The sequence below is a fragment of the Dendrobates tinctorius genome, unplaced genomic scaffold (assembly GCF_039654945.1).
Source record: "Dendrobates tinctorius isolate UK_male_01 unplaced genomic scaffold, ASM3965494v1 ptg000028l, whole genome shotgun sequence".
Classification (NCBI taxonomy): domain Eukaryota; kingdom Metazoa; phylum Chordata; class Amphibia; order Anura; family Dendrobatidae; genus Dendrobates; species Dendrobates tinctorius.
This window is the reverse complement of record NW_027361696.1, coordinates 10,129,663-10,154,988: the sequence shown is the minus strand read 5'-3', so window position 1 is coordinate 10,154,988 and position 25,326 is coordinate 10,129,663. Positions and strand designations below refer to the sequence as shown.

At 45.9% G+C, this 25,326-nt stretch overlaps 1 protein-coding gene across 9 annotated transcripts in view; it reads right to left on the bottom strand.

The window, feature by feature from the left end:
• The window catches only part of EPHB2 (EPH receptor B2), a 138,530-nt gene that overhangs the window by 86,910 nt on the left and 26,294 nt on the right, over positions 1-25,326 (bottom strand). For 8 of the 9 annotated variants that reach the window (XM_073570099.1, XM_073570094.1, XM_073570095.1 and 5 more), the window contains exons 2-3: positions 14,945-15,009; positions 7,631-8,315 (exon numbers count right to left, since the gene is read on the bottom strand). In XM_073570099.1, coding sequence (XP_073426200.1) covers positions 7,631-8,315; positions 14,945-15,001 — 742 coding nt within the window. In that variant the 5' untranslated portion in view covers positions 15,002-15,009. The remainder of the gene's footprint in view (positions 1-7,630; positions 8,316-14,944; positions 15,010-25,326) is intronic. The other variant, XM_073570102.1, reaches the window with a different exon arrangement.

The window sequence follows — 25,326 nt, the reverse complement described above, 5'->3', positions numbered from 1 at the left end:
AACTGGCTGCAAGTGTGATTTAGTTATTGCCAACACCTGTTAGGTGCCACAGGTAAGTTACAGGGGCTGTTAATTACACAAATTAGAGAAGCATCACATGATTTTTCGAACAGTGCCAATACTTTTGTCCACCCTCTTTTTTATGTTTGGTGTGGAATTATATCCAATTTGGCTTTAGGACAATTCTTTTTGTGTTTTTTCATTTAAGACAAATTAAATGAAGATAATAATACCAAAGAATTTTTGTTTGCAATCATTTTCAGGAAGAAAATGAGTATTATCTGACAGAATTGTAGGGGTGTCAATACTTTTGGCCACAACTGTATACATACACACCTTCAAGGGTTGAGGTTCATAGAGCAAGGCGGACAAAGCAATTAAATTTTGAAAGTATGCAGTTTTATACAAATATACTAAACATTACAAAAGGGAACAAAACAGTATTGTGGTAAATTGGCCCACTCGGCTGCTCACAGAGGTAGGCACAGATAGTTTCTCTTTTTAATCTTCCACTGGTTTATTAAAAAGGTATAAACCTGTGCAAAGTTAAGCAAAAATAACAACGCCTTTCTGGCATAAAACAAAAACAAAAACAACAAAAACAACATATATAGCACAGTCTGTATATTTCTACACAAAGTCATCTCCAGAGACACCGAACCATGAATGACTCAAAAGTCTAATTATTAATCTTCTAGAAACCCACCCACTAGGGTGGAGATATGGTGAACAACCTCCCACCCACTCCTCAACTGTTCACAAAATACACTAGCCATTAACATGGCTGATTAACCCCTCTCAGTACTTAGTGTGCTGGAGTATTTTGCCCAGGTTCATATCACTGAAGCGAACATCCTCAGTGATACATATCTGTCTTCCATCAATTTACCAGTGACCTTGTCACAATATATACAATTACATACAATAAAAAGGAACAACAAAAGAAGTACTAAACGTGATGTCATGGGAATGGCACAAATCTTAGAGGAGGGAAGCTCACTTTTTAGGAAAAGGTTACAGAAGCACAGCGAACTACGTCTGTATTCGGCTGCGAAGTGTAGAAGTTGGGGAATGTGCGCTGTATAACTGTGTGTTATTTTATGTGGCGATGAGTCCTGGCTGGAAGAAGCGATGGCGGTCTGCGCTGGATGAGGGAGAAAAGCAAAGATGAAGGACTTCATATAGAGACGTCACTGGTGAGTCAGTGTGTTACCTGTACAATTACACTATATATTGTGCACAGAGCTCCTGTGTGTAATGTCACCGGAGATCACTGTATTACCTGTACACTATACACAGAGCCCCTGTGTATAAGGTCATCGATAATCCCTGTATTACATGTACACTATATACAGAGCTCCTGTGTATAATGTCACCGGTGATCCCTGTATTACCTGTACACTATACGCTATATACAGAGCTCCTGTGTATGTTACTGGTGATCACTGTATTACCTGTACAATGACATTATATACTGAACACGTGTGTATAATGTCACTGGTGATCCATGTATTACCTGTACACTATATACAGAGATCCTGTGTATAATGTCACCGGTGATCCCTGTTTTACTACAGAAGAGAGAAAGAGGATTCAAAAAGATATAAATAAACTGGAGCAGTGGGCAGCAACCAACAGAATGGTTAATAACACGGAAAAATGCAAAGTACTACATCTGGGCAATAAAAATGAAAAAAAGCATATACAGAATGGGAAGAATAAGGGCTAAACAGCATATGTGAAAAAGACTTGGGTATACTAATAGATCACAGACTGAACATGAGTCAACAGTGTGATGTAGCAGCAAAAAAAGGCAAATACAATTCTAGGATGTATTAACAGAAGCATACAGTCTAGAATCTAGATCACATGAAGTCATTATTGACCTCTACTCCTCTTTGGTCAGACCTCATCAGGAATACTGTGTCCAGTTTTGGGCATCACATTTTAAAAAAGACCAACAAACTGGAGCAAGTTCAGAGAAGAGCGACCAGAATAGTGACTGGTCTGCAAACCATGTCCTATGAGGAATGGTTGCAGGATTTGGGAATGTTTAGCTTGCAAAAGAGAAGACTGAGAGGAGACTTAATAGCTGTCTACAAATACCTCAAGGGCTGTCACATTGTAGAAGGATCATCTTTATTCTCATTTGCACAAGGAAAGACTAGAAGCAATGGGATGAAACTGAATGGGAGGAGACACAGATTAGACATTAGAAAAAAACTTTTTCACAGATAGGGTGATCAATGAGTCGAACAGGCTGCCACGAGAGGTGGTGAGTTCTTCGTCAATAGAAGTCTTCAAACAGAGGTTGGACAGACATCTGTCTGGGATGATTTAGTGAATCCTGCTTTGAGCGGGGGGTTGGACCAGATGACCCAGGAGGTCCCTTCCAACTCTATCATTCTGATTCTACATGTGCACTATACACTATATACAGAGCTCCTGTGTATAATGTCACTGGTGATCACTGTATTAACTGTACACTATATACAGAGCTCCTGTGTATAATGACACTGCTGATCCCTGTATTGCTTGTACACTATACATTAGAGATGGGCAAATCCGAATACTAAAGTTCGGCGTCCATACCGAACACCTATTGTTCGGGCACAGACACAGAACACAACCTTCATAAAGAAGTCTGTGTTACTGTTCGGGTTCGGCACCCTGAACATCGACTGTTTGTTGCGCTGTCATGTGCAGAACAGCGTGGCAAACATCGCTTCTGATCTGCTGTAAAATCATCACCGACGGTCAGTCAGCCGCGGTTCCTATGCTGTCAAAAGACAGCATGAGCGTGCAGCTGTGATCGGAGGTGTAAAGTTTATCTCCGGTCACTAGTGTCGGCTGATGGGACTACTGCTCCCATCAGCATATACTTTCTGCCACTAATAACAGTGAGAGCAGGAACGACTGATGGAAGTATTCATCAGCCAGCTCCTGCGCTGTAAATAAATAGTAATAAAAAAAAATAAAAAAAAATGGTGTGGGTTCCCCAGTATTTTTGATAACTAGCCAAGCAAAACTCACAGCAGGGAGCTGCAACCCTCAGCTGTCAGCTTCAGCAAAACTGGTTATGAAGAATAGAGGGGTCCCCATGCTGCATTTTTTAATTATTTAAATAAATAATTAAAAAATAACGCGTGGGGTCCCCCCCATTTTTGATAATCAGCCATGATAAAGCAGACCCCCCCCCCGCCTAAAAAGGTGCCTCTATTAGATGCTACAATTCTGGTGCTTTACCCGGCTCTTCCCACTTGCCTTGTAGCGGTGGCAAGTGGGGATCACATTTGTGGGGTTGATGTCACCTTTGTATTGTCCCTGTGACATCAAGCCCACGGCTTAGTAATGGAGAGGCGTCTATAAGACACCTATCCATTACAAATCCTATAGGTTTATCTCTATACTGTATATAAAAATGAATGTATGTATGTGTGTATCACCAACCAATCACTAAGCATCTCTCATTTCACCAGAGCTGGTTAAAAAGTAGCTGAGCTGTAATTGGTTGCTATGAGCAAGTTTTCTCACTTGACAACACCTCAGCAGACACTGACATGGTGGGAGAAATCTAGCATCCCCAGGAACATTAGCTCCCAGCCATTGTCTGCCCCCCAGAAAGGAGCACAGAGCACATGACAGAAATGAATCCCCCCTCCCGTGTGGTATCATTAAGTGACACACATGAATATAGGAAAGTGCACATATTAAATGTCATGTGGATTTAATATTTTCTCACAGACACTTTTATGCAGATGTGTTACTGTGCTCTGATGCTGTGAGTTTTTTTAAAGTGCTACTTTCCCCATAATTCACCTGAATATACCCATATAACACGTAATGCTTTTCCCATAACAACCCATTAAATATGATACTATACTGCATACAGATGCTGTACATCCACGAGCAACTCAGCCGACAAATTACAAGTTGACGGTGCATGAAAATGTGTGTGAAGGTTTCTCTACTGTACTAATGTATAAGGTTTGTGCCTGTCCATTGGTGAAAAGCATGACAGTGATATTTATGGTGACAGACAAGTGAGAATATCAGCCTGATCAGTAGAAAACCTGGGATCTTAGTGAACCATGTTTCTGTGCAATTTCACTATTCTACTTTTACTGGCTTTGGCGGGATGACGTGGGATATTAGGGGTAGTAGTCCGGTAGCTCTGGCTGGCGGGATGATGTGGAATATTATAGTGAATGTGGCTATGCGGAGTGGGCGGGGCTATACACTCAGCTTCATATATATAGATATAATCATTATAATTTGCTATAACTAACCGTAGTTAGTTACTATGCCGGGGCAGCTCCAGGCTCTTCAGCTAGCTGTAAATAAAGACACAGCCAGAATAAAGTCTTTTATTTGAAATAAAACACTTACTTTTTTTATTTAAAAAAACAAAACAGTTATACTCACCTAACGCCTAATTCCACCGAATCCCTTGTGTCCTGTAATCAAACTGCTGCCCGGGAAGGAGAGGAGAGGTGGAGAGAGAGAAAAAAAACCGGATGGAACGGATGACCATCCGTCAAGATCCGCCGTTAATACAAGTCAATGGGGGAAAAAACGGATCCGTCAAGAAAAATGGCGGATCCGTTTTTTTTCAAAACGGCGGATTTTGACTGATGGGGAAAAACGGATGTGTGAAACAGGCCTTAGATGGGAAACTTGGCATATATATTGCCATCTATCTGTCCAATATTAATTTAGAGCTGATGTGGCGATCACCCAGTGATGTAAATAATTGTGTTAAGCTTACCACGATGCCAAAAATATACACATAACTGGAATGCAGCACCACAAATTCTTATATAATTCTTTTGAAGACCAGAGTTTTCTTCAAAGCTGATAGATTGGTCGCTTCTCATCCTCTTCATGGCTGTTCTTTAACAGATAACCTACTTCAATTACCTGTTCCCAGCAGTGCAAGTGCAAGCTCGTTCCTCTCCCAAGTTGTAATTAAGCTGAGCTTCAATGTTCATTATGAGGGTGACACATCACCTCAAGAAATAGCTTTATAAATTTTACCGCTACATCTATGACAAACATGTATATAATATGCAGCCCCTCATATCCTCCATGTAATATACAGCAGCTCATATCTTCCATGTAATACAGTACATATTATATATAATATATATCCCCTCATATCCTCCATGCAATATACCACATATAATATACAGCCCCTCCTATCCTTCATGTAATATAGTATATACTGTAATATGCAGCCCCTCATATCCTCCATGTAATATACAGCAGCTCATATCTTCCATGTAATACAGTACATATTATATATAATATATAGCCCCTCATATCCTCCATGCAATATACCACATATAATATACAGCCCCTCCTATCCTTCATGTAATATAGTATATACTGTAATATGCAGCCCCTCATATCCTCCATGTAATATACAGCAGCTCATATCTTCCATGTAATACAGTACATATTATATATAATATATAGCCCCTCATATCCTCCATGCAATATACCACATATAATATACAGCCCCTCCTATCCTTCATGTAATATAGTATATACTGTAATATGCAGCCCCTCATATCCTCCATGTAATATACAGCAGCTCATATCTTCCATGTAATACAGTACATATTATATATAATATATAGCCCCTCATATCCTCCATGCAATATACCACATATAATATACAGCCCCTCCTATCCTTCATGTAATATAGTATATACTGTAATATGCAGCCCCTCATATCCTCCATGTAATATACAGAAGCTCATATCTTCCATGTAATACAGTACATATTATATATAATATATAGCCCCTCATATCCTCCATGTAATATACCACAAATAGTTTACAGACCCTCATTTCTTCCATGTAATCAGTCGCGTAACTAGAGTCCAATGGGCTCAGATGCTAAATTTGGACCCGGACACCCTCCGCATGGGGGGAGCGCCACTGATCGCGGCTGGGTGTCAGCTGATTATCACAGCTGATACCCGGCACTATGTGCCAGGGGTGGTCACGGACCGTCTCCGGCACATTAACCCCTGGCACACTGCAATCAAACATGATCGCAGTGTACCGGGGACATAGGGAAGAATCATGCAGGGAGGGGGGCTGCTGTCGAATCCCAGGACACAAGGGATTCGGTGGAATTAGGCGTTAGGTGAGTATAACTGTTTTGTTTTTTTAAATAAAAAAAGTAAGTGTTTTATTTCCCGATCTGACACTTCATTATATTGTCCCACACTGGGACAATATAATAAAGTAAAAAAAAAAATCAAGTGTAAAAATATTTTTTTTAAAATTCCTAAATAAATTAAAAAAATATATATTCCCTAATAAATTTTTTTAAAGAAAAAAAAACAATAAGTATACATATTTAGTATCACCGCGTCCGTAACACGCCCTATCAATCTGTCCCACTAGTTAACCCCTTTAGTGAACCCCTTAAAAAAAATAAAAAACAAAGCATAAAACAATGCTTTATCATTCCGCCGAACAAAAAGTGCAATAACGCGTGATCAAAAAGACGTATATAAATAACCATGGTACTGCTGAAAACGTCTCGCAAAAAAAACGGAGCCGCCATACAGCGTCATCAGCGAAAAAGTAAAAGTTATAGCTCTCAGAATAAAGTGATGTAAAAATAATTTTCATATAACATTGTTTTTATTGTATAAAAGTGCCAAAACATAAAAAAATGATATAAATGAGGTATCGCTGTAATCGTACCGACCCGAAGAATAAAACCGCTTTATCAATTTTACCGCACACGGAATGGTGTAAACGCGCCCCCCCCCCAAAAAAGAAATTCATGAAATGCTGGTTTTTGTTCATTCTGCGTCCCAAACATCGGAACAAAAAGCAATCAAAAAATGTCACATGCCCGAAAATGGTACCAATAAAAACGTCAACTCGTCCCGCAAATACATCTAATATACAGCTCCTCATATACTCCATGTAATATATCCCCTCATATTCTCCATGTAATATATGTCATATAACATACAGTACTCATATCCTCCATGTAATATACCACATTTAATATACAACCCTCATATCCTCTATGTAATATACAGCCCGATATCCTGTATGTAATATATCGCACATAATATACAGCTCCTCATATTCTCCATGTAATATACCACATATAATATACAGCAGCTCATATCATCCATGTAATATACTGCATATAATATAGAGCCCTCATATCCTCCACGTAATATATCACATTTAATATACAGCCCCTCATAGCCTCCATGTAATATACCGCATATAATATACAGCAGCTCATATCCTCCTTGTAATATACTGAATATAATATACAGCCCTCATATCCTCCATGTCATATGCCAGATTTAATATTCAGCCCCTCATATCCTCCATGTAATATACAGTCCCTCATATCCTCCATATAATATACTACATACAATATACAGCCCCTCATATCCTCCACATAATATACTACATACAATATACAGCTCCTTATATCTTCCATGTAATATACTATATATAAGGGCTATGTATCTTCCATGTAATATACTACATACAATATACAGCCCCTCATATCCTCTATGAAATATAACACATATAGAATTCAGTCCTCCATACCCACCATGTGGTAGCTCATATTTACCTCTGCACACGGTTCCATTCTCCACAGACTCGTACCCGGCTTTACACATGCAGCGTCCGATGGGCACCAGCCATTCTCCATCCCCATTACAGTACAGTTTGATCGGCACATCCACCTCCTCCGCGTTGAATATACAACTCCCTCGAGCTGCCACCAAAGAAGTGCTCTCTGCTCCAGACAAGGTTTCCTGGAATACTGCGCCATTCTGAATCACCCGTGGACACTTCCGGTAATAAACTCGCACGGCGATAAGAGACATGCAGCCGCCATAGTCTTGGAATGCCAGGTAAAATCCATTCTTTGAAACTGGGCCAAAACTTCGAACCTCTGTGTTGATCTTCATCACCCGTCCCCCCAGATCCACCTGGGAGAAGCTCTCGTCAGCAGCTATGGTGTCCACCTTGGCCCAAGGGGTCTCCATCCAGAGTGGGTAGGTCTTGGTGGCAGAGTCACTATCCGATTCATAATAATAAAGGTTAAAGGTTTCTTTACAGGAGCCGGGGACATTGGGGATGCTGCTACAATCCCGGACAGAAAACTTCATCTCCACATGGATGCGGTGCGCCCCACGACGCCGGATGTACTTGCTTCTCAACCAGTTGTTCTGACTGGATTCGAAGACGTTACACACCTGGTATGTCCGGATAGTGTTCATGTTCTCATCGTAACCACTCACCTCTTCCCACTGCAAGAGAGGAATGTACAGCATGAGTATACCATCACAGGTAGGATTACAACACTCAATCCCCCCAGGATCTACACCAAGAGATAGATAACACGGACAATGAAAACGTCAAACTCATAAGGAGAAAACAGATCTTCAACACTGGGTAGCGCTACACCGTCCCAATCAGTGTGGGATCTTGGGCTCCTGGAGCTCTGCATCCAGGAAACCTTCTCCACAAGGATTGGAAGCTGTCCGGGACCTGTGATGGGGGGATGACATGCCACAAACAGAGCAAAGGGCAGGACTCCCCATAAATCAGTAGCCGATCAAGGAAGCTTCCGTGCCAGTCACCCACCACCGACTGCTGGAGGCTCCATGCCACACAGCAGCTTAAGACCGTGGCAGCCTCCACGCCAATCATCTGCCACCAACCGCAGTGCTGACAGTCACCCCCTGGAGACCGTGGAAAGCTCCATGCCAGTCACCCACCGTAACAACCTTCTTGCCAGTCACCCACCACCGATCATCTTCGTGCCAGTCACCCTCCACAAACTCTATGCGAGTCACCTGCCACAGAGCAGATATACTGGCTTAGCAGAAAGAATGTGATCCTCTCCTGTGTAACTAAGCTTCTACAGTGTGATACAGTATGGTTTCGGATTCCTGTATTTAGCAAGTGTGTTATGGAGGAGGCTGCTAATTAACTATCTCAAAGCCGCAATTCTTGCGACGGCTCCATTTTGAGAATACAACTATGTAACTCATGCAATAAAAACCAAGAAGACAAAGAAACAAAAAATAAATCAATGGTTTTCATTCATCGCACCCAAGAAAAAAAGTTAAGTATTAGAAGTAACCAAAATGTCAGCGAAAACATAAACAGCACCGGACCCGGCTACAGCGGACGAGGAGAAGTGACAGGACACAAACACCCGAGCCAGCTACAGAGAACAAGGAGCAGTCACAGGACACAAACAACAGACACGGCCATAGGGGACGAGGAGCAATCACAGGGCACAGAAACACCCAACACGGCCACAGCGGACGAGCAGCAGTCACAGAGCACAGAAACACCTGGCCACAGAGGACGAGGAACAGTCACAGAGCACAGAAACACCCGACCCGGCCACAGCGGACAAGCAGTAATCACCGGGCACAGAAACACCCGGCCACAGCGGACAAGGAACAGTCACAGGGCACAGGAAAACCCGGCCACAGCAGACGAGGAGCAGTCACAGAGCACACAAACACCCGACCCGGCCGCAGTGGACGAGGAGATGTCACAGGACACAGAAACACCCGACCCGGCCACAGAGGAGCAGTCACAGGGCACAGAAACCTCCGACCCGGACCCAGCGGACGAGCAGCAGTGACAGGGAACAGAAACACCCGGCCACAGAGGACGAGGAACAGTCAAAGGGCACAGAAACACCCAACGCGGCCACAGCGGACAAGGAGCAGTGACAGGGTGCCGAAATACTCGACCTGGCAATAGAGGACGAGGAGCAGTCACATGGTGCCGAAACACGAGACCCGCCAACAGCGGACGAGAAGCAGTCACAGGGCACAGAAATACGAGACCTGGCCACAGCAGCCGAGGAGCAGTCACAAGGCACTGAAACACCATACCCGGCCACAGCGGAAAAGAAGCAGTCACAGGACAGAGAAACACCAGACCCGGCCACAGAGAACGAGGAGCAGTCACAGGACACAGAAATACCAGACCCGGCCACAGTGGAAAAGGAGCAGTAACAGGGCACAGAAACATCCGACCCGGGTACATCGGATGAGAAGCAGTCACAGGTCGGAGAAACACCCGACCCAGCCACAGCAGACGAGGAGCATTCACAGGGCACAGAAACACCAGACAAGGCCACAGCGGACGAGCAGCAGTCACAGGGAGCAGAAACACCCAACCCGGCCAAAGGAGTACGACAAGTAGTCACGGAGTGCAAAAACACCAGACATGGAGCGCAGATATCGCCCTGACTGGGAGAATGTTGGCTCACAGTCACAACCCCAGATCATATGCCGACAACACAAGGCCCCTGGAAACAATGGTGGAAATTAGGATAGTTTCGACCATTTTTTGCAGTAAATTATATGACAACGTGAACGATGTCATTCAGAAGTAGAAACAGTCCCACGAAACACCAGCATCAGCGTTCACACCACCGCAGGAAAGTGAGAGAAAAGCAGGAGACAAAAGAGAAAACTAGTTGCAAAAAGAAAGGGTTAAAAATAGGACTAGTGTCTCTGGTGGTCTCTGGTAACATCCCCCCCACTTGGTGCTGTTACTTGGTTGCCATGACAACCTGCCTCCATTGCAAGTATCGCTATCAAATAAGCAGAAGAGACGAGAGGGGGAAGGGAGCGCGGCCGCATTGTGCGACTGTCACCAGGAAGCATGGCGGCCTGACTAATCCCAGAGTCCTCGCACCAGGCAGGTGCCCCCCGTGCTAATTAGGACCCTCGGCCTTTATCCTGCTCCTCTAATTAACATGCCGAGCGCTGGAGACGAGAACAATAACCCCCAGCCTCCTCAGCATCGCTCCCAGGGGTGGGAGAGAGGAGACAGGACTGCAATAGCAAAAAGGATATCAGGCAGAAGGGAGACTGCCCCCCTCCCCCCAATAACCAGAGCTCCACTACTGCCCAACAACCAAAGCTCCACTACTGCCCCCAATAACCAGAGCCTCGATACTGCTCCCTCAACAACCAGAGCTCCGCTACTGCCCCCCAATAACCAGAGCCCCGATACTTCCCCCCCAATAACAAGAGCTCCGCTACTGCCCCCACAATAAGCAGAGCCCTGATACTGCTCCCCTCAATAACCAGAGCTCCGCTACTGCCCCATAACAACAAGAGCTCCACTACTGCCCCCACAATAACCAGAGCTCCGCTACTGCCCCCACAATAACCAGAGCTCCGCTACTGCCCCCACAATAACCAGAGTTCCGCTGCTGCCCCCATAACAACAAGAGCTCCGCTACGGCCCCCACAATAACCAGAGCTCCGCTACTGCCCCCACAATAACCAGAGCTCCGCTACTGCCCCCACAATAACCAGAGCTTCGCTACTGCCCCCACAATAACCAGAGCTCCGCTACTGCCCCCACAATAACCAGAGCTCCATTACTACCCCCACAATAACCAGAGCTCCCCTACTGCCCCCACAATAACCAGAGCTCCACTACTGCCCCCCACAATAACCAGAGCTCCACTACTGCCACCCACAATAACCAGAGCTCCGCTACTGCCCCCACAATAACCAGAGCTCCGCTACTGCCCCCACAATAACCAAAGCTCCGCTACTGCGCCCACAATAAGCAGAGCTCCACTACTGCCCCCACAATAACCAGAGCCCTGATACTGCTCCCCCCAATAACCAGAGCTCCGCTACTGCCCCCATAACAACAAGAGCTCCGCTACTGCCCCCATAACAACAAGAGCTCCGCTCCTGCCCCACAATAACCAGAGCTCCGCTACTGCCCCCAAAATAACCAGTGCTCCGCTACTGCCCCACAATAACCAGAGCTCCGCTACTGCCCCCACAATAACCAAAGCTCCGCTACTACCCCCACAATAACCAGAGCTCCGCTACTGCCCCCCACAATAACCAGAGCTCCGCTACTGCCCCCACAATAACCAGAGCTCCGCTACTGCCCCCACAATAACCAAAGCTCCGCTACTGCCCCCACAATAAGCAGAGCTCCGCTACTGCCCCCACAATAAGCAGAGCTCCGCTACTGCCCCCACAATAAGCAGAGCTCCGCTACTGCCCCCACAATAAGCAGAGCTCCGCTACTGCCCCCACAATAAGCAGAGCCCTGATACTGCTCCCCCCAATAACCAGAGCTCCGCTACTGCCCCCATAACAACAAGAGCTCCGCTACTGCCCCCATAACAACAATAGCTCCGCTACTGCCCCACAATAACCAGAGCTCCGCTACTGCCCCCAAAATAACCAGTGCTCCGCTACTGCCCCACAATAACCAGAGCTCCGCTACTGCCCCCATAATAACCAAAGCTCCGCTACTACCCCCACAATAAGCAGAGCTCCGCTACTGCCCCCCACAATAACCAGAGCTCCGCTACTGCCCCCACAATAACCAGAGCTCCGCTACTGCCCCCACAATAACCAAAGCTCCGCTACTGCCCCCACAATAAGCAGAGCTCCGCTACTGCCCCCACAATAAGCAGAGCTCCGCTACTGCCCCCACAATAACCAGAGCCCTGATACTGCTCCCCCCAATAACCAGAGCTCCGCTACTGCCCCCATAACAACAAGAGCTCCGCTACTGCCCCCATAACAACAAGAGCTCCGCTACTGCCCCCACAATAACAAGAGCTCCTATACTGCCTCCAAAATAACCAGTGCTCCGCTACTGCCCCACAATAACCAGAGCCCTGATACTGAACCCACAATAACCAGAGCTCCCCTACTGCCCCCACAATAACCAGAGCTCCACTACTGCCCCCCACAATAACCAGAGCTCCGCTACTGCCCCCACAATAACCAGAGCTCCGCTACTGCCCCCACAATAACCAAAGCTCCGCTACTGCCCCCACAATAAGCAGAGCTCCGCTACTGCCCCCACAATAACCAGAGCCCTGATACTGCTCCCCCCAATAACCAGAGCTCCGCTACTGCCCCCATAACAACAAGAGCTCCGCTACTGCCCCCATAACAACAAGAGCTCCGCTACTGCCCCCACAATAACCAGAGCTCCGCTACTGCCCCCAAAATAACCAGTGCTCCGCTACTGCCCCACAATAACCAGAGCTCCGCTACTGCCCCCACAATAACCAAAGCTCCGCTACTACTCCCACAATAACCAGAGCTCCGCTACTGCCCCCACAATAACCAGAGCTCCGCTACGGCCCCAACAATAACCAGGTCTCCGCTACTGCCCCAACAATAACCAAATCTCCGCTACTGCCCCACAATAATCACAGCTCTGCTACTGCCCCCACAATAACCAGAGCCCTGATACTGAACCCACAATAACCAGAGCTCCGCTACTGCCCCCACAATAACCAAATCTCCGCTACTGCCCCCACAATAACCACAGCTCCGCTACTGCCCCCACAATAACCACAGCTCCGCTACTGCCCCCACAATAACCACAGCTCCGCTAACTGCCCCCACAATAACCACAGCTCCGCTACTGCCCCCACAATAACCACATCTCCGCTACTGCCCCCACAATAACCACAGCTCCGCTACTGCCCCCACAATAACCACAGCTCCACTACTGCCCCCACAATAACCACAGCTCCGCTACTGCCCCCACAATAACCACAGCTCCGCTACTGCCCCCATAATAACCACAGCTCGGCTACTGCCCCCACAATAACCACAGCTCCGCTACTGCCCCCACAATAACCAGAGCCCCGATACTGCCCCCACAATAACCAGAGCTCCGCTACTGCCTTCATAAAAACCAAAGCTCCCCCAATAACGAGACCTCCGCTACTGCTCCCCCAATAACCAGAGCGCTGATTCTGAACCGACATTAACCAGATCTCCGCTACTGCCCCCACAATAACCAGAGCTCTGCTACTGCCCCCATTATAACCAGAGCTCCGCCACTGCCTCCACAATAACCAGAGCCCCGATTCTGCCCCCACAATAACCAGAGCTCTGCTACTGCACCCACAATAGCCAGAGCTCCCCCAAAAACCAGACCTCCGCTACTGCTCCCCCAATAACCACAGCTCCGCTACTTCCCCCACAATAACCAGAGCTCCGCTACTTCCCCCCAATACCCAGAGCTCAGCTACTGAACCTATAATAACCAAAGCTCCCCCAATAACCAGAGCTCAGCTACTGCTCCCCCAATAACCAGAGCTCCCCTACTGCCCCCACAATTACCAAAGCTCCCCCAATAACCAGAGTTCCGCTACTGCTCCCCCAATAACCAGAGCTCCGCTACTGCCCCCACAATAACCAGAGCCCTGATACTGCTCCCCCAATAACCAGAGCTCTACTACCGCCCCCACGATAACCAGAGCCCTGATACTTCTCCCCCAATAACCAGAGCTCCACTACTGCCCATACTCCAATAATTAGAGCCCAGATACTGCCCCCTAATAACCATAGCTCCACTACTGCCCACATCCCAATAACCAGAGCTCCACTACTGCCCACATTCCAATAATTAGAGCTCAGATACTGCCCCCTAATAACCAGAGCCCCACTACTGCCCACACCCCAATAACCAGAGCCCCACTAGTGCCCACACCCCAATAACCAGAGGCCCATTACAGCCTACACCCCTATAACTAGAGCCCCGCTACTACTACTGCCCACATTCCAATAACTAGAGTTCCACTACTCTCCCCAATAACCAGAGCCCCAATCACACCTAAAGTCATAAGCTCTTGGCGGAGGCCGGTCTCCACCTTGTGACTCTTACAAAACTATTAGGCTTTGTTCACATGCAGCATTTTTGCTTCATTTTTTCCCATAAAAAGCAATGAAGAGAAACACTGCAGCACCCTCGCTTTGAGCACTACAATTTTACTGTCAGCAGAGAGGATTTTTTGCAAAAGAAAATGCTGCATGTGATCAAAGCCTTCTGATGCCATACACGCGCACTACGGGCCCTTGTCCAGGATGCAGCCGCTGATCTGCCCACTCACCCCCGATAACGGGTGCACAGTCCAGCCCAGCTCCGCCGTCGCCGTTGTGGAATCCATTAACGTTTCTGAAAGACACAGAAGAAGAAAAAGAAATTCAATGAGGGGGGAGAGGTCACATGATCACAGAAGTAGAGGCGGACCACCCCCTCACCAAGTGACCCAAGTATGGTGGCTGCTCCTATACAACCGCCGCACAGACCACTCCTATATACCGCAACAGCATCCCCACTATGACATTGTTTACTACAGCGACCCCTGAACTACAACACCCTCCAATTACAGCCCCAAATTCTTTGTTTGCAGTAATGATAATTTGGATGTTATACTCACAAAACATAGCATTATAGAGGCCACATTTACTCTGCAGTCACCGACACGGAGCCAATGTGAGCTTAGCACAATCATGTCAACAGTGACGGACAGCATCCCAGGGCCCCCAACCAGCCAGTAAGCACAGGCAGCGTCCAGTGGCCTGGCCAGAGGCAGCTTCTCAGATGCAGGAGCCCGACTAGTTAGCAGAAAGGGGCAGCTTCTCAGGAGCCCGACCTGCTGGCAGACAGGGTCAGCTTCTCAGGAGCCCAACCTGCCAGCAGACAGGGTCAGCTTCTCAGGAATCTGACCAGCCAGCAGACAGGGTCAGCTTATCAGGGACCCAAACAGCCAGCAGACAGGGGCAGCCTATCAGGGACCCAACCAGCCAGCAGACAGGGGCAGCCTATCAGGGACCCAACCAGCCAGCAGACAGGGGCAGCCTATCAGGGGCCCGACCTGCCAGCAGACAGGGACAGCTTCTCAGGAGCCCGACCTGCCAGCAGACAGGGGCAGCTTCTCAGGAGCCCGACCTGCCAGCAGACAGGGGCAGCTTCTCAGGAGCCCGACCAGCCAGCAGACAGGGGCAGCCTCTCAGGGGCCCGACCAGCAGGCAGACAGGGGCAGCTTCTCAGGAGCCCGACCAGCCAGCAGAGAAGGGCAGCTTATCAGGGGCCAGACTAGCCAGTAGACAGGGGCAGCTTATCAGGGATCCGACCAGCCAGCAGAGAGGGAAAGCAAAAGGGGACAACAATAACCTGTTCTTCCAGGTCTTCAGTCTTTCTAGCTTGCTTAGGGCAATTTCTGATATCTCAGCCTCATAGAGTAATGGAGCAGCGTGCCACTGATTAACATTCGGCAGTTCAGTGCTGTAGAGCGCACACTTGTGGGTTCGGCTGCAAGGACACAGGATAGGCTACAGCTGCCGTGCTCCATAACTACACACTTGTTTATATACCAAGAAGAGGACAAGAACTGCAGTAGCAGGGCGCGCTGGAGCAAGCCGCCCCCGGGCCAGGGCTCACGACGTGCCGGAGAAGGATGCCCCCGGGCTGGGGGACAAGACGCGCCGGAGCATGACACAGAGTAAACATTTATTGATGCGCTACAGCCTCCACATGGCTGCGACTGAGGGGGCGCTGGCTCCCATCACTGCCCTCAGGTCCGCATGTCTCTGCATTATGAGCCCATCGCACAGGAGTGGGCGTCAGGCGTTACACCAATTATTACGTAACAGTGGGGCTGCGTCCAGCGATATAACAGGAGGATATCCAGGACCAGCCACATACCTGTCTCTGTAGGACGCCCTGACATGCCCGCTGCGTGGCATGTGCCCATCACATACCATTAACTTTAGCACTGCCAGAAGGTACAATTGTACAGACACCAATGTGAGCGATCAGACATGTCTGAGGTTCGAGGGAAAAAATGGCAGCTGGCCAGCAACAATGTAGTAAATCTGAGGCATCGCAGGCAACATGTTCACGAGTGGGGGAAATGGATGTTCATTACCACGTGGTTGGCCCCGTAATGTTCACATGTGACCTGACTCAGAGGGGCACCCACTACTGTCCTGCCTGTCAGTGTAGATCTGGGCAGCCGGTGCCATCATCCCTGCCCTCACACATCTCCCCTCCCCCACCCTCCGTGTGAGCCGCAGCCCTCAGGGGTCTGTATGCAGCCTCTATTACTAAAACGCAAACCGCTCTATCCCTTGACCCAGAGTATGATCCACCTTTGTGCCTGCACCGCTCTCCTGGGAGTGTTCTCACTCCCCCATAATCAGCACCATCTCATCACAATGTCAGGAGAGCGCAGCGCGGCCGCCATGTTGATGCCGACCACTCTCAGTCACGTCCTCACATGACACACAAGTCTAAAGGCCCCTTTACATTTAGCGATGCACCAGAGATCCGACCCGGTCAGGATCGCTGGTGCATCGCTAAATGATCGTTAGTGAGCTTTCACACAGAAAGATCTCACAGCGATGCAGCAGCGATACAGCGGACGATACTCACCTTTCACACACAGCGATGAAGACGTCCTCCCGCCCGCCTCCACGCCTCGTCACAGCAGGAAGCTGACGACGAGAAATGGATCCGGACATTCTCGCGCGATCAGCGATGGACAGCGGGGGAGCCGGTCGGAGGCAAGTATCACACATAGCAATATCGCTATAACGTCACAAAATCGTTGACGTTATAGCGATATCGCTAGCGATATCGCTATCTGTAAAACCCCCTTAAGGATACTGCTATAATGATCACCGGTGGGGGCGCAGGCAGCAGCCAGAGGAGGGAGAAGAGGCCCCGCAGGCAGCGTCCAGAGGAGGGAGAAGAGGGGACCTCTACTCCTCCTTGGTCAGGCCTAACCTGGAATACTGTGTCCAGTTCTGGGATGTGTAAGAGAAGCTTAGAGTCTAGATCACGTGAAGTAATTATCCCCCTCTACTCCTTCTTGGTCAGGCCTCATCTGGAATACTGTGTCCAGTTTTAGGATCTGCTGCCGGCAGCTACTGTGTAATCACCGACCAATAATGTCCCTGATGTGCGCAATGGAGACAAGTTCTGAGACGAGGCTGGCAGCTCCTGTGTGATTACCAACCAAGGACGTCCCTGATGTGCTGAATGAAGTCAACTTGAGAATCTGCCAACAGCTCCAGTCTATTCACTAACCAATGATGTCCCCAATGTGCTCAATGGAGACAAATCCGGATTTGCTGCCGGCAGCTACTGTTGTAATCACCAACCAATGAAGTCCCTGATGTGCACGAGGGAGACAATTCCGGAGACGCTGCAGCCACATGAGCAGGTTTAGGCCACACAGGCTGCTCACAGTAGTGTGAGGAACATGCAATATGGTGTTAGAGTATGAAAAACATTGGTGACACTTTAGAGAAATAGCAGCACCACAGATTCCACCAACAAATCAATGCAACCCTGGGAATGATTGGGAATGAAGAGGGTCAGATACTGCAGACCATGGTCTGTGTCAGAGGAAGAGTGAGTGAAAGCAAAACTTCTGGTCACCCATTTCTCCTCCATGTAACTCTCCCCCGAATATGAACGTGTTCTGAAATAAATGCAGAGTTGACAACAGCTTGGCAAGCCCCTAAGCTGCCTTCTCCTCACCCTGACAGATTACATGTTCTACCGATTTTGTTGTTTGGTGCTGAGCGCTCATTTCTGTCTTCTGGACTTCTTAAAGGACCGGACATCAGATCAGTGCAAATCTGTCCCATGGAATCCATAAAAGACATACTTTGTGCCAACTACAGTAAAAGGTCTTTGTGATTAGGCTGTGGAACCGATAAGCTAAACCTGCAACTCCAACTCCTCAATTATGACACCGACTCAGACTCCCTCATACATGGCTCACGTTTAAGTGATAAATTTACTGTAGTAAATAGTAACGTCAGGCTTTTAATCATTATTATGATACAATAATCAAGCCATTTAGATAGAACATAAAATATATTTATTGGAATACAACTTTAGAACAAAAAACTTTTGTATATTTACAGTTTATTATACACTATGCAATAAGTGGAAAAAAACAGGTTTTCAACAAAAACGTACTGAACAACATTTGTGCAGTCTATGAATTTGTACTGAGAAATAGTATCTCAGTACAATAGTATATCCTCTAGTATATCCAGTACAATAGTATCTCCTCCATTAGAAAAGAGAGAGAGAGGATTCAAAAAGATTTAAATAAACTGGAGAAGTGGGCAGCAACTAACAGAATGGTTTTTAACAGGGAGAAATGCAAAGTACTACATCTGGGCAATAAAAATGGAAAAAGCATATATAGAATGGGAGGAATAGGGCTAAGTGACAGCACATGTGAAAAAGACTTGGGTATACTAATAGATCACAGACTGAATATGAGTCAACAGTGTGATGCAGCAGCAAAAAAGGCAAATGCAATTCTAGGATGTATTAACAGAAGCATACAGTCTAGATCACGTGAAGTCATTATTTCCCTCTACTCCTCTTTGGTCAGACCTCATCTGGAATATTGTGTCCAGTTTTGGGCACCACATTTTAAAAAAGACATCAACAAACTGGAGCAAGTTCAGAAAAGAGCGACCAGAATGGTGACCGGTCTGCAAACCCTGTCTTATGAGGAAAGGTTGCAGGATTTGGGAATGTTTAGTTTGCAAAAGAGAAGACTGAGAGGAGACTTAATAGCTGTCTACAAATATCTAAAGGGCTGTCACATTGTAGAAGGATCAACTTTATTCTCATTTGCACAAGGAAAGACTAGAAGCAATGGGATGAAACTGAATGGGAGGAGACACAGATTAGATATTAGAAAAAACTTTTTGACAGTTAGAGTGATCAATGAGTGGAACAGGCTGCCACGAGAAATGGTGAGTTCTCCTTCAATGGAAGTCTTCAAACAGAGGCTGGACAGACATCTGACTGGGATGATTTAGCGAATCCTGCTTTGAGCAGGGGGTTGGACCAGATGGCCCAGGAGGTCCCTTCCAACTCTACGATTCTATGATTCTATGATTCTATCAGATCCTCCTTCATAGATGATCTCAAATCTGATCCAATTATTTTAAGGCTAGAGAACAACCTCTCTACACTAACTCGGGTTGGTGGCAAAGCAATAACCACATGGGTAACATCCCTAACAATTTCAGAGTATAAAGGAATTGTCTCGTGCACAGTCAGTTTTGATGAACAATTGAACTCTTCTACTTGTTTGAGAGCAAGTGAAACAATTTGCTGATATATGGTCAATCTGTTTTCTTGGGAGTGGAATCTTTTTCCCTGCGGCAACTCTTTGCCTGCTCCATGTCGTCCAAATACTTGTCGAAATCAAACTTCTCATCTGATGAGGATGAAGGAATGGCAGCAGCAGTACTGGCAGGACCTGTGTCCTCTTGCTCTTGGCCGTCCTGTAGCCCACTCATCCTAACTGCTACCTCAATCAGAGCTTCTTTTCCTTTAGTAAGCTGTTTTTCATCCAGCAATATATGATGACTTGGGTCCACATAAACAGCTGCCAGAAGAATTTTATTTTCTAATAGCAGTGTCTTGGTTTCATTGAAGCAGCAATGCCATCTGCGATTAAACCTCCTCCTTGGGACAGGCAGAACAAGTTCTTCCACTCCTTTATAAAAATGCCAGGAGTTAAATCCTCAGCTTGTAACTTTTTAGTCACTGTAAATGGGTGATGAAACAATTCCTTCAATTCAGCCACCTATGTCCACTAACCTTCATGTAGTGTTACCTGAGGGTTGGCCATATCTACAAGGGTTTCAGTTCAAGCAATCGCTCAAACATTACATAAGTGCTGCCCCACCAAGTGGCTTGAACCACAATTGCCCCTTTTCTAGCGCGTCTCTTGAAGAAGGAATCAATTTTAGGGGTTCTGGCAGCAATAGCCAATTTCCTCACTTTGCTAATCAGAGTTCCAGCATGTCCCTCTTGCAGACTATCTCTTATTGCCAGCTGCAGCGTGTGCACAACACAGCGCATGTGACGAATAGGAAAGAGGTGTGAAGCAGCTTCAACAAGATCATTTAACTGTAAAGAATCATTTTGCTGTTCTTCTGTAGTAATATCTGTTTCTTCCTCCGTTATGGGAACAAGACTGTGGCCTTCCATCTCCAACATACTGAATGTGAAATATATTTCTAGCTGCTGTTCGCCTTCATTATTCTCATTCATCAGTTTAATTGCACTCATGTTTGAAGCATTATCAGTTACAATAGCAAGAACCTGTTCTTTTTTTGAGTTCGTAATCTTGCAGAACTTTTTCCACTAAGATCTGGAGAAACTGGCTGCGGTGATGAGCTTTAGTTTCTTTTACTGCCAGCGTCTTAGTAACAATATTTTTGTTGTCACAATCATATCGAACATTGATAGCAAAATAGTTCACTCTGTGACGTGTGCAGGCATTCATTTTAAGAAATACAAAGCGCCTCGAGAGTCTTTTTAAGATCTTCCTTTTGCTTAAGGGCTTCTGCAATCACTAATTTTCTAATACTTTCTCTTTCTAGAGAAACACCAAGTTTGCGAGCGATTTTCTCCATTAAGAACTGTAAAAGCTGGTCGTGCAAGTAACAATGGTACACTGTCCTTCACAACAAGCTCGATGAGCTGTCTTTTAAACACATCTGCTGTCATTGTTACAGTAACTGTCACTTACAAAATATCTTGTATCTGGTGTTTGAGACGCTCTTTCCTCCTTCTTTGCCTGGCGGGAAGTGCTGGTTTCTTGGTGCTGCTGTGGTCTTTTTCAATCACAGCTTTGTAAACTTCTGGGTGGCAGCATTGTAAATGTCTTTTTAGATTGAAAGCTCTTGAAGGATCATTTTTATCACTGCCTGATTATGCATTGATTTTGGCATCACAGCATTTGTTTTTATCTGGGTCACTTATACAGTAACACACAAAATGTTTATCTTGACTCACTGTGAAATGCTCAAATATAGGTGACTTCATAAGATGCTTCTTAGTCATTTTGTAATTATGTAAAATCGCTCTCAAAATAATTTTGTCCTGTAAAAAAAAGTATATTGTAATTCTTGCAAAAATAGGAAATCATGCACTGTATAATTTAGGATAGAAATAAAACAATCTTTGCATAAATCAATAGATGATAATTATAAAGTTTCTAAAATATGTTGTTAGATTTACTCTGAACAAGCTTGTCAGTCTATGAAGAGGGGAGGAGGATGTTTGTACAGAATCATATCCCAGAAAACACAAATATATATGTCCTCATCGATCCTGTTACTGTATTTCCAAATTTGAGATGTTAGAATATAAGGGGAAAAACGGTTTTCTATGTATAGTGTATATAAGTCAACAGTGCATCTAATTTCTACAAACAGGAGCTAAGAGGAAAAACAAACTAAAACAAGCATACAGAGACAACATATACTGGACTATTGATTTATGCACAGTTTATTAAAAGTTTAGATATGCTTTAAGGAGTACATACCTTCCTTAATACTGCTTTCCTGTTCACTCCAGAAGTTCTGAGATGAATGTAAGCTTTCCTTCCCTGTGTGTTTGTTATTTTTCTCCTTATCTGTAGAGGAGGAGCTTTACTACTTATAATGAACATAAACTGCAGCACAGATTCATCTCAGCTAAAAGTCTAGACCTTAAATCAAGAATAGGACAGACATTTATAAAAGACATTTCCTAACTTTCCCAAATTCTTATGAAAAAAATATTCCCCACAAACTGCACTGATATATTTTAGAAGTCGGAGTCGGTCCATTTTATACCAACGCCACCAAAATGGGCTCAGACTGACTCCACAGCCCTGTTTGCGATATGCAGAAAAAAAAGGAGAAAATGAGAGAATAGTTTTGCCATATGTGGTGCCTTTGGAGGTGAAGGTGGGGGGGTTCAGCGAGGGCCAAACTTCATACCTCAATTAATACACAAAAGTAACCTGCCAGCCTTAGGAGCTGCTGATTAACATTGTGTTGTTATTTAGTCTGATCTACCAGTACAACCAGATCCTTCTCTACAAGGGATTCACCTAGTTTACCCCTCTACAACTTATCGCATATAGTGAGTAGGTTATTAGTGCTTAGAAGTATAACTTTGCACTTCTACACATTGATCGTCGTCTGCCACATGGAGGCTCAGACACTCAGCTTGTCCAAGACATAAAGCAACTGATAAGCGACCTCCATAGCTCTGTAGAAGAAGGCTTGTCACAGAAAAACTAGAAACCACCATTAATGCCAGCACTGAACATCAGAGCCACCAGTGCTGACCGAGAACCGTACAGACTTACCATCACCCACAGAAAATCTCCACAAGCACGCTCTATGAGAGTTCAAGATGCAATGACAAACCTTAGGATCTAATCCTATAGACCTAAATATAACTATCAGACTTCTGCGACGGACTGTGACAAATGACCAAGAAAAGCATGTCCTGTATATACTATAGATCCACAGCTCCTCTCTGTAGTCACTCGCTCAGCATATACTACATATCCACGGCTCCGCTCTGTAGTCACACGCTCTGCATATACTATATATCCACGGCTCCTCTCTGTAGTCACACGCTCTGTATGCACTCTATATCCACGGCTCCTCTCTGTAGTCACACGCTCTGTATGCACTCTATATCCACGGCTCCGCTCTGTAGTCACACGCTCTGCATATACTATATATCCACGGCTCCTCTCTGTAGTCACACGCTCTGTATGCACTCTATATCCACGGCTCCTCTCTGTAGTCACACACTCTGTACATACTATATAGCCAAAGCTCCTCTCTGTAGTCTCATGGTCTGTACATACTATATAACCACCGCTCCCCAGTAGTCACAAGCTTTCTATATACTATATATCCACAGCTCCTCTCTGCACACTCTGTGTATATATCCACAGCTCCTCTCTCTGGTCATACACTCTATATAAAGTATATATCCACTGCTTCTCTCCGTAGTCAGAAGCTCTGTATATACACACACACATATACATATTATATATATATATATATATACAGTGCCTACAAGTAGTATTCAACCCCCTGCAGATTTAGCAGGTTTACACATTCGGAATTAACTTGGCATTGTGACATTTAGACTGTAGATCAGCCTGGAAGTGTGAAATGCACTGCAGCAAAAAAGAATGTTATTTCTTTGTTTAATTTTTTTTTAAATTGTGAAAAGTTTATTCAGAGGGTCATTTATTATTCAACCCCTCAAACCACCAGAATTCTGTTTGGTTCCCCTAAAGTATTAAGAAGTATTTCAGGCACAAAGAACAATGAGCTTCACATGTTTGGATTAATTATCTCTTTTTCCAGCCTTTTCTGACTATTTAAGACCCTCCCCAAACTTGTGAACAGCACTCATACATGGTCAACATGGGAAAGACAAAGGAGCATTCCAAGGCCATCAGAGACAAGATCGTGGAGGGTCACAAGGCTGGCAAGGGGTACAAAACCCTTTCCAAGGAGTTGGGCCTACCTGTCTCCACTGTTGGGAGCATCATCCGGAAGTGGAAGGCTTATGGAACTACTGTTAGCCTTCCACGGCCTCGACAGCCTTTGAAAGTTTCCTCCCGTGCCGAGGCCAGGCTTGTCCGAAGAGTCACGGCTAACCCAAGGACAACAAGGAAAGAGCTCCGGGAAGATCTCATGGCAGTGGGGACATTGGTTTCAGTCAATACCATAAGTAACGTACTCCACCGCAATGGTCTCCGTTCCAGACGAGCCCGTAAGGTACCTTTACTTTCAAAGCGTCATGTCAAGGCTCGTCTACAGTTTGCTCATGATCACTTGGAGGACTCTGAGACAGACTGGTTCAAGGTTCTCTGGTCTGATGAGACCAAGATCGAGATCTTTGGTGCCAACCACACACGTGACGTTTGGAGACTGGATGGCACTGCATACGACCCCAAGAATACCATCCCTACAGTCAAGCATGGTGGTGGCAGCATCATGCTGTGGGGCTGTTTCTCAGCCAAGGGGCCTGGCCATCTGGTCCGCATCCATGGGAAGATGGATAGCACGGCCTACCTGGAGATTTTGGCCAAGAACCTCCGCTCCTCCATCAAGGATCTTAAGATGGGTCGTCATTTCATCTTTCAACAAGACAACGACCCAAAGCACACAGCCAAGAAAACCAAGGCCTGGTTCAAGAGGCAAAAAATCAAGGTGTTGGAGTGGCCTAGTCAGTCTCCTGACCTTAACCCAATTGAAAACTTGTGGAAGGAGCTCAAGATTAAAGTCCACATGAGACACTCAAAGAACCTAGATAACTTGGAGAAGATCTGCATGGAGGATTTTGCCAAGATAACTCCAGAGACCTGTGCCGGCCTGATCAGGTCTTATAAAAGACGATTATTAGCTGTAATTGCAAACAAGGGTTATTCCACAAAATATTAAACCTAGGGGTTGAATAATAATTGACCCACACTTGTATGTTTAAAATTTATTAAAATTTAACTGACTGAGCAACATAACTTTTTGGTTTGTAAGATTTATGCATCTGTTAATAAATCCTGCTCTTGTTTGAAGTTTGAAGGCTCTAACTTATTTGCATCTTATCAAACCTGCTAAATCTGCAGGGGGT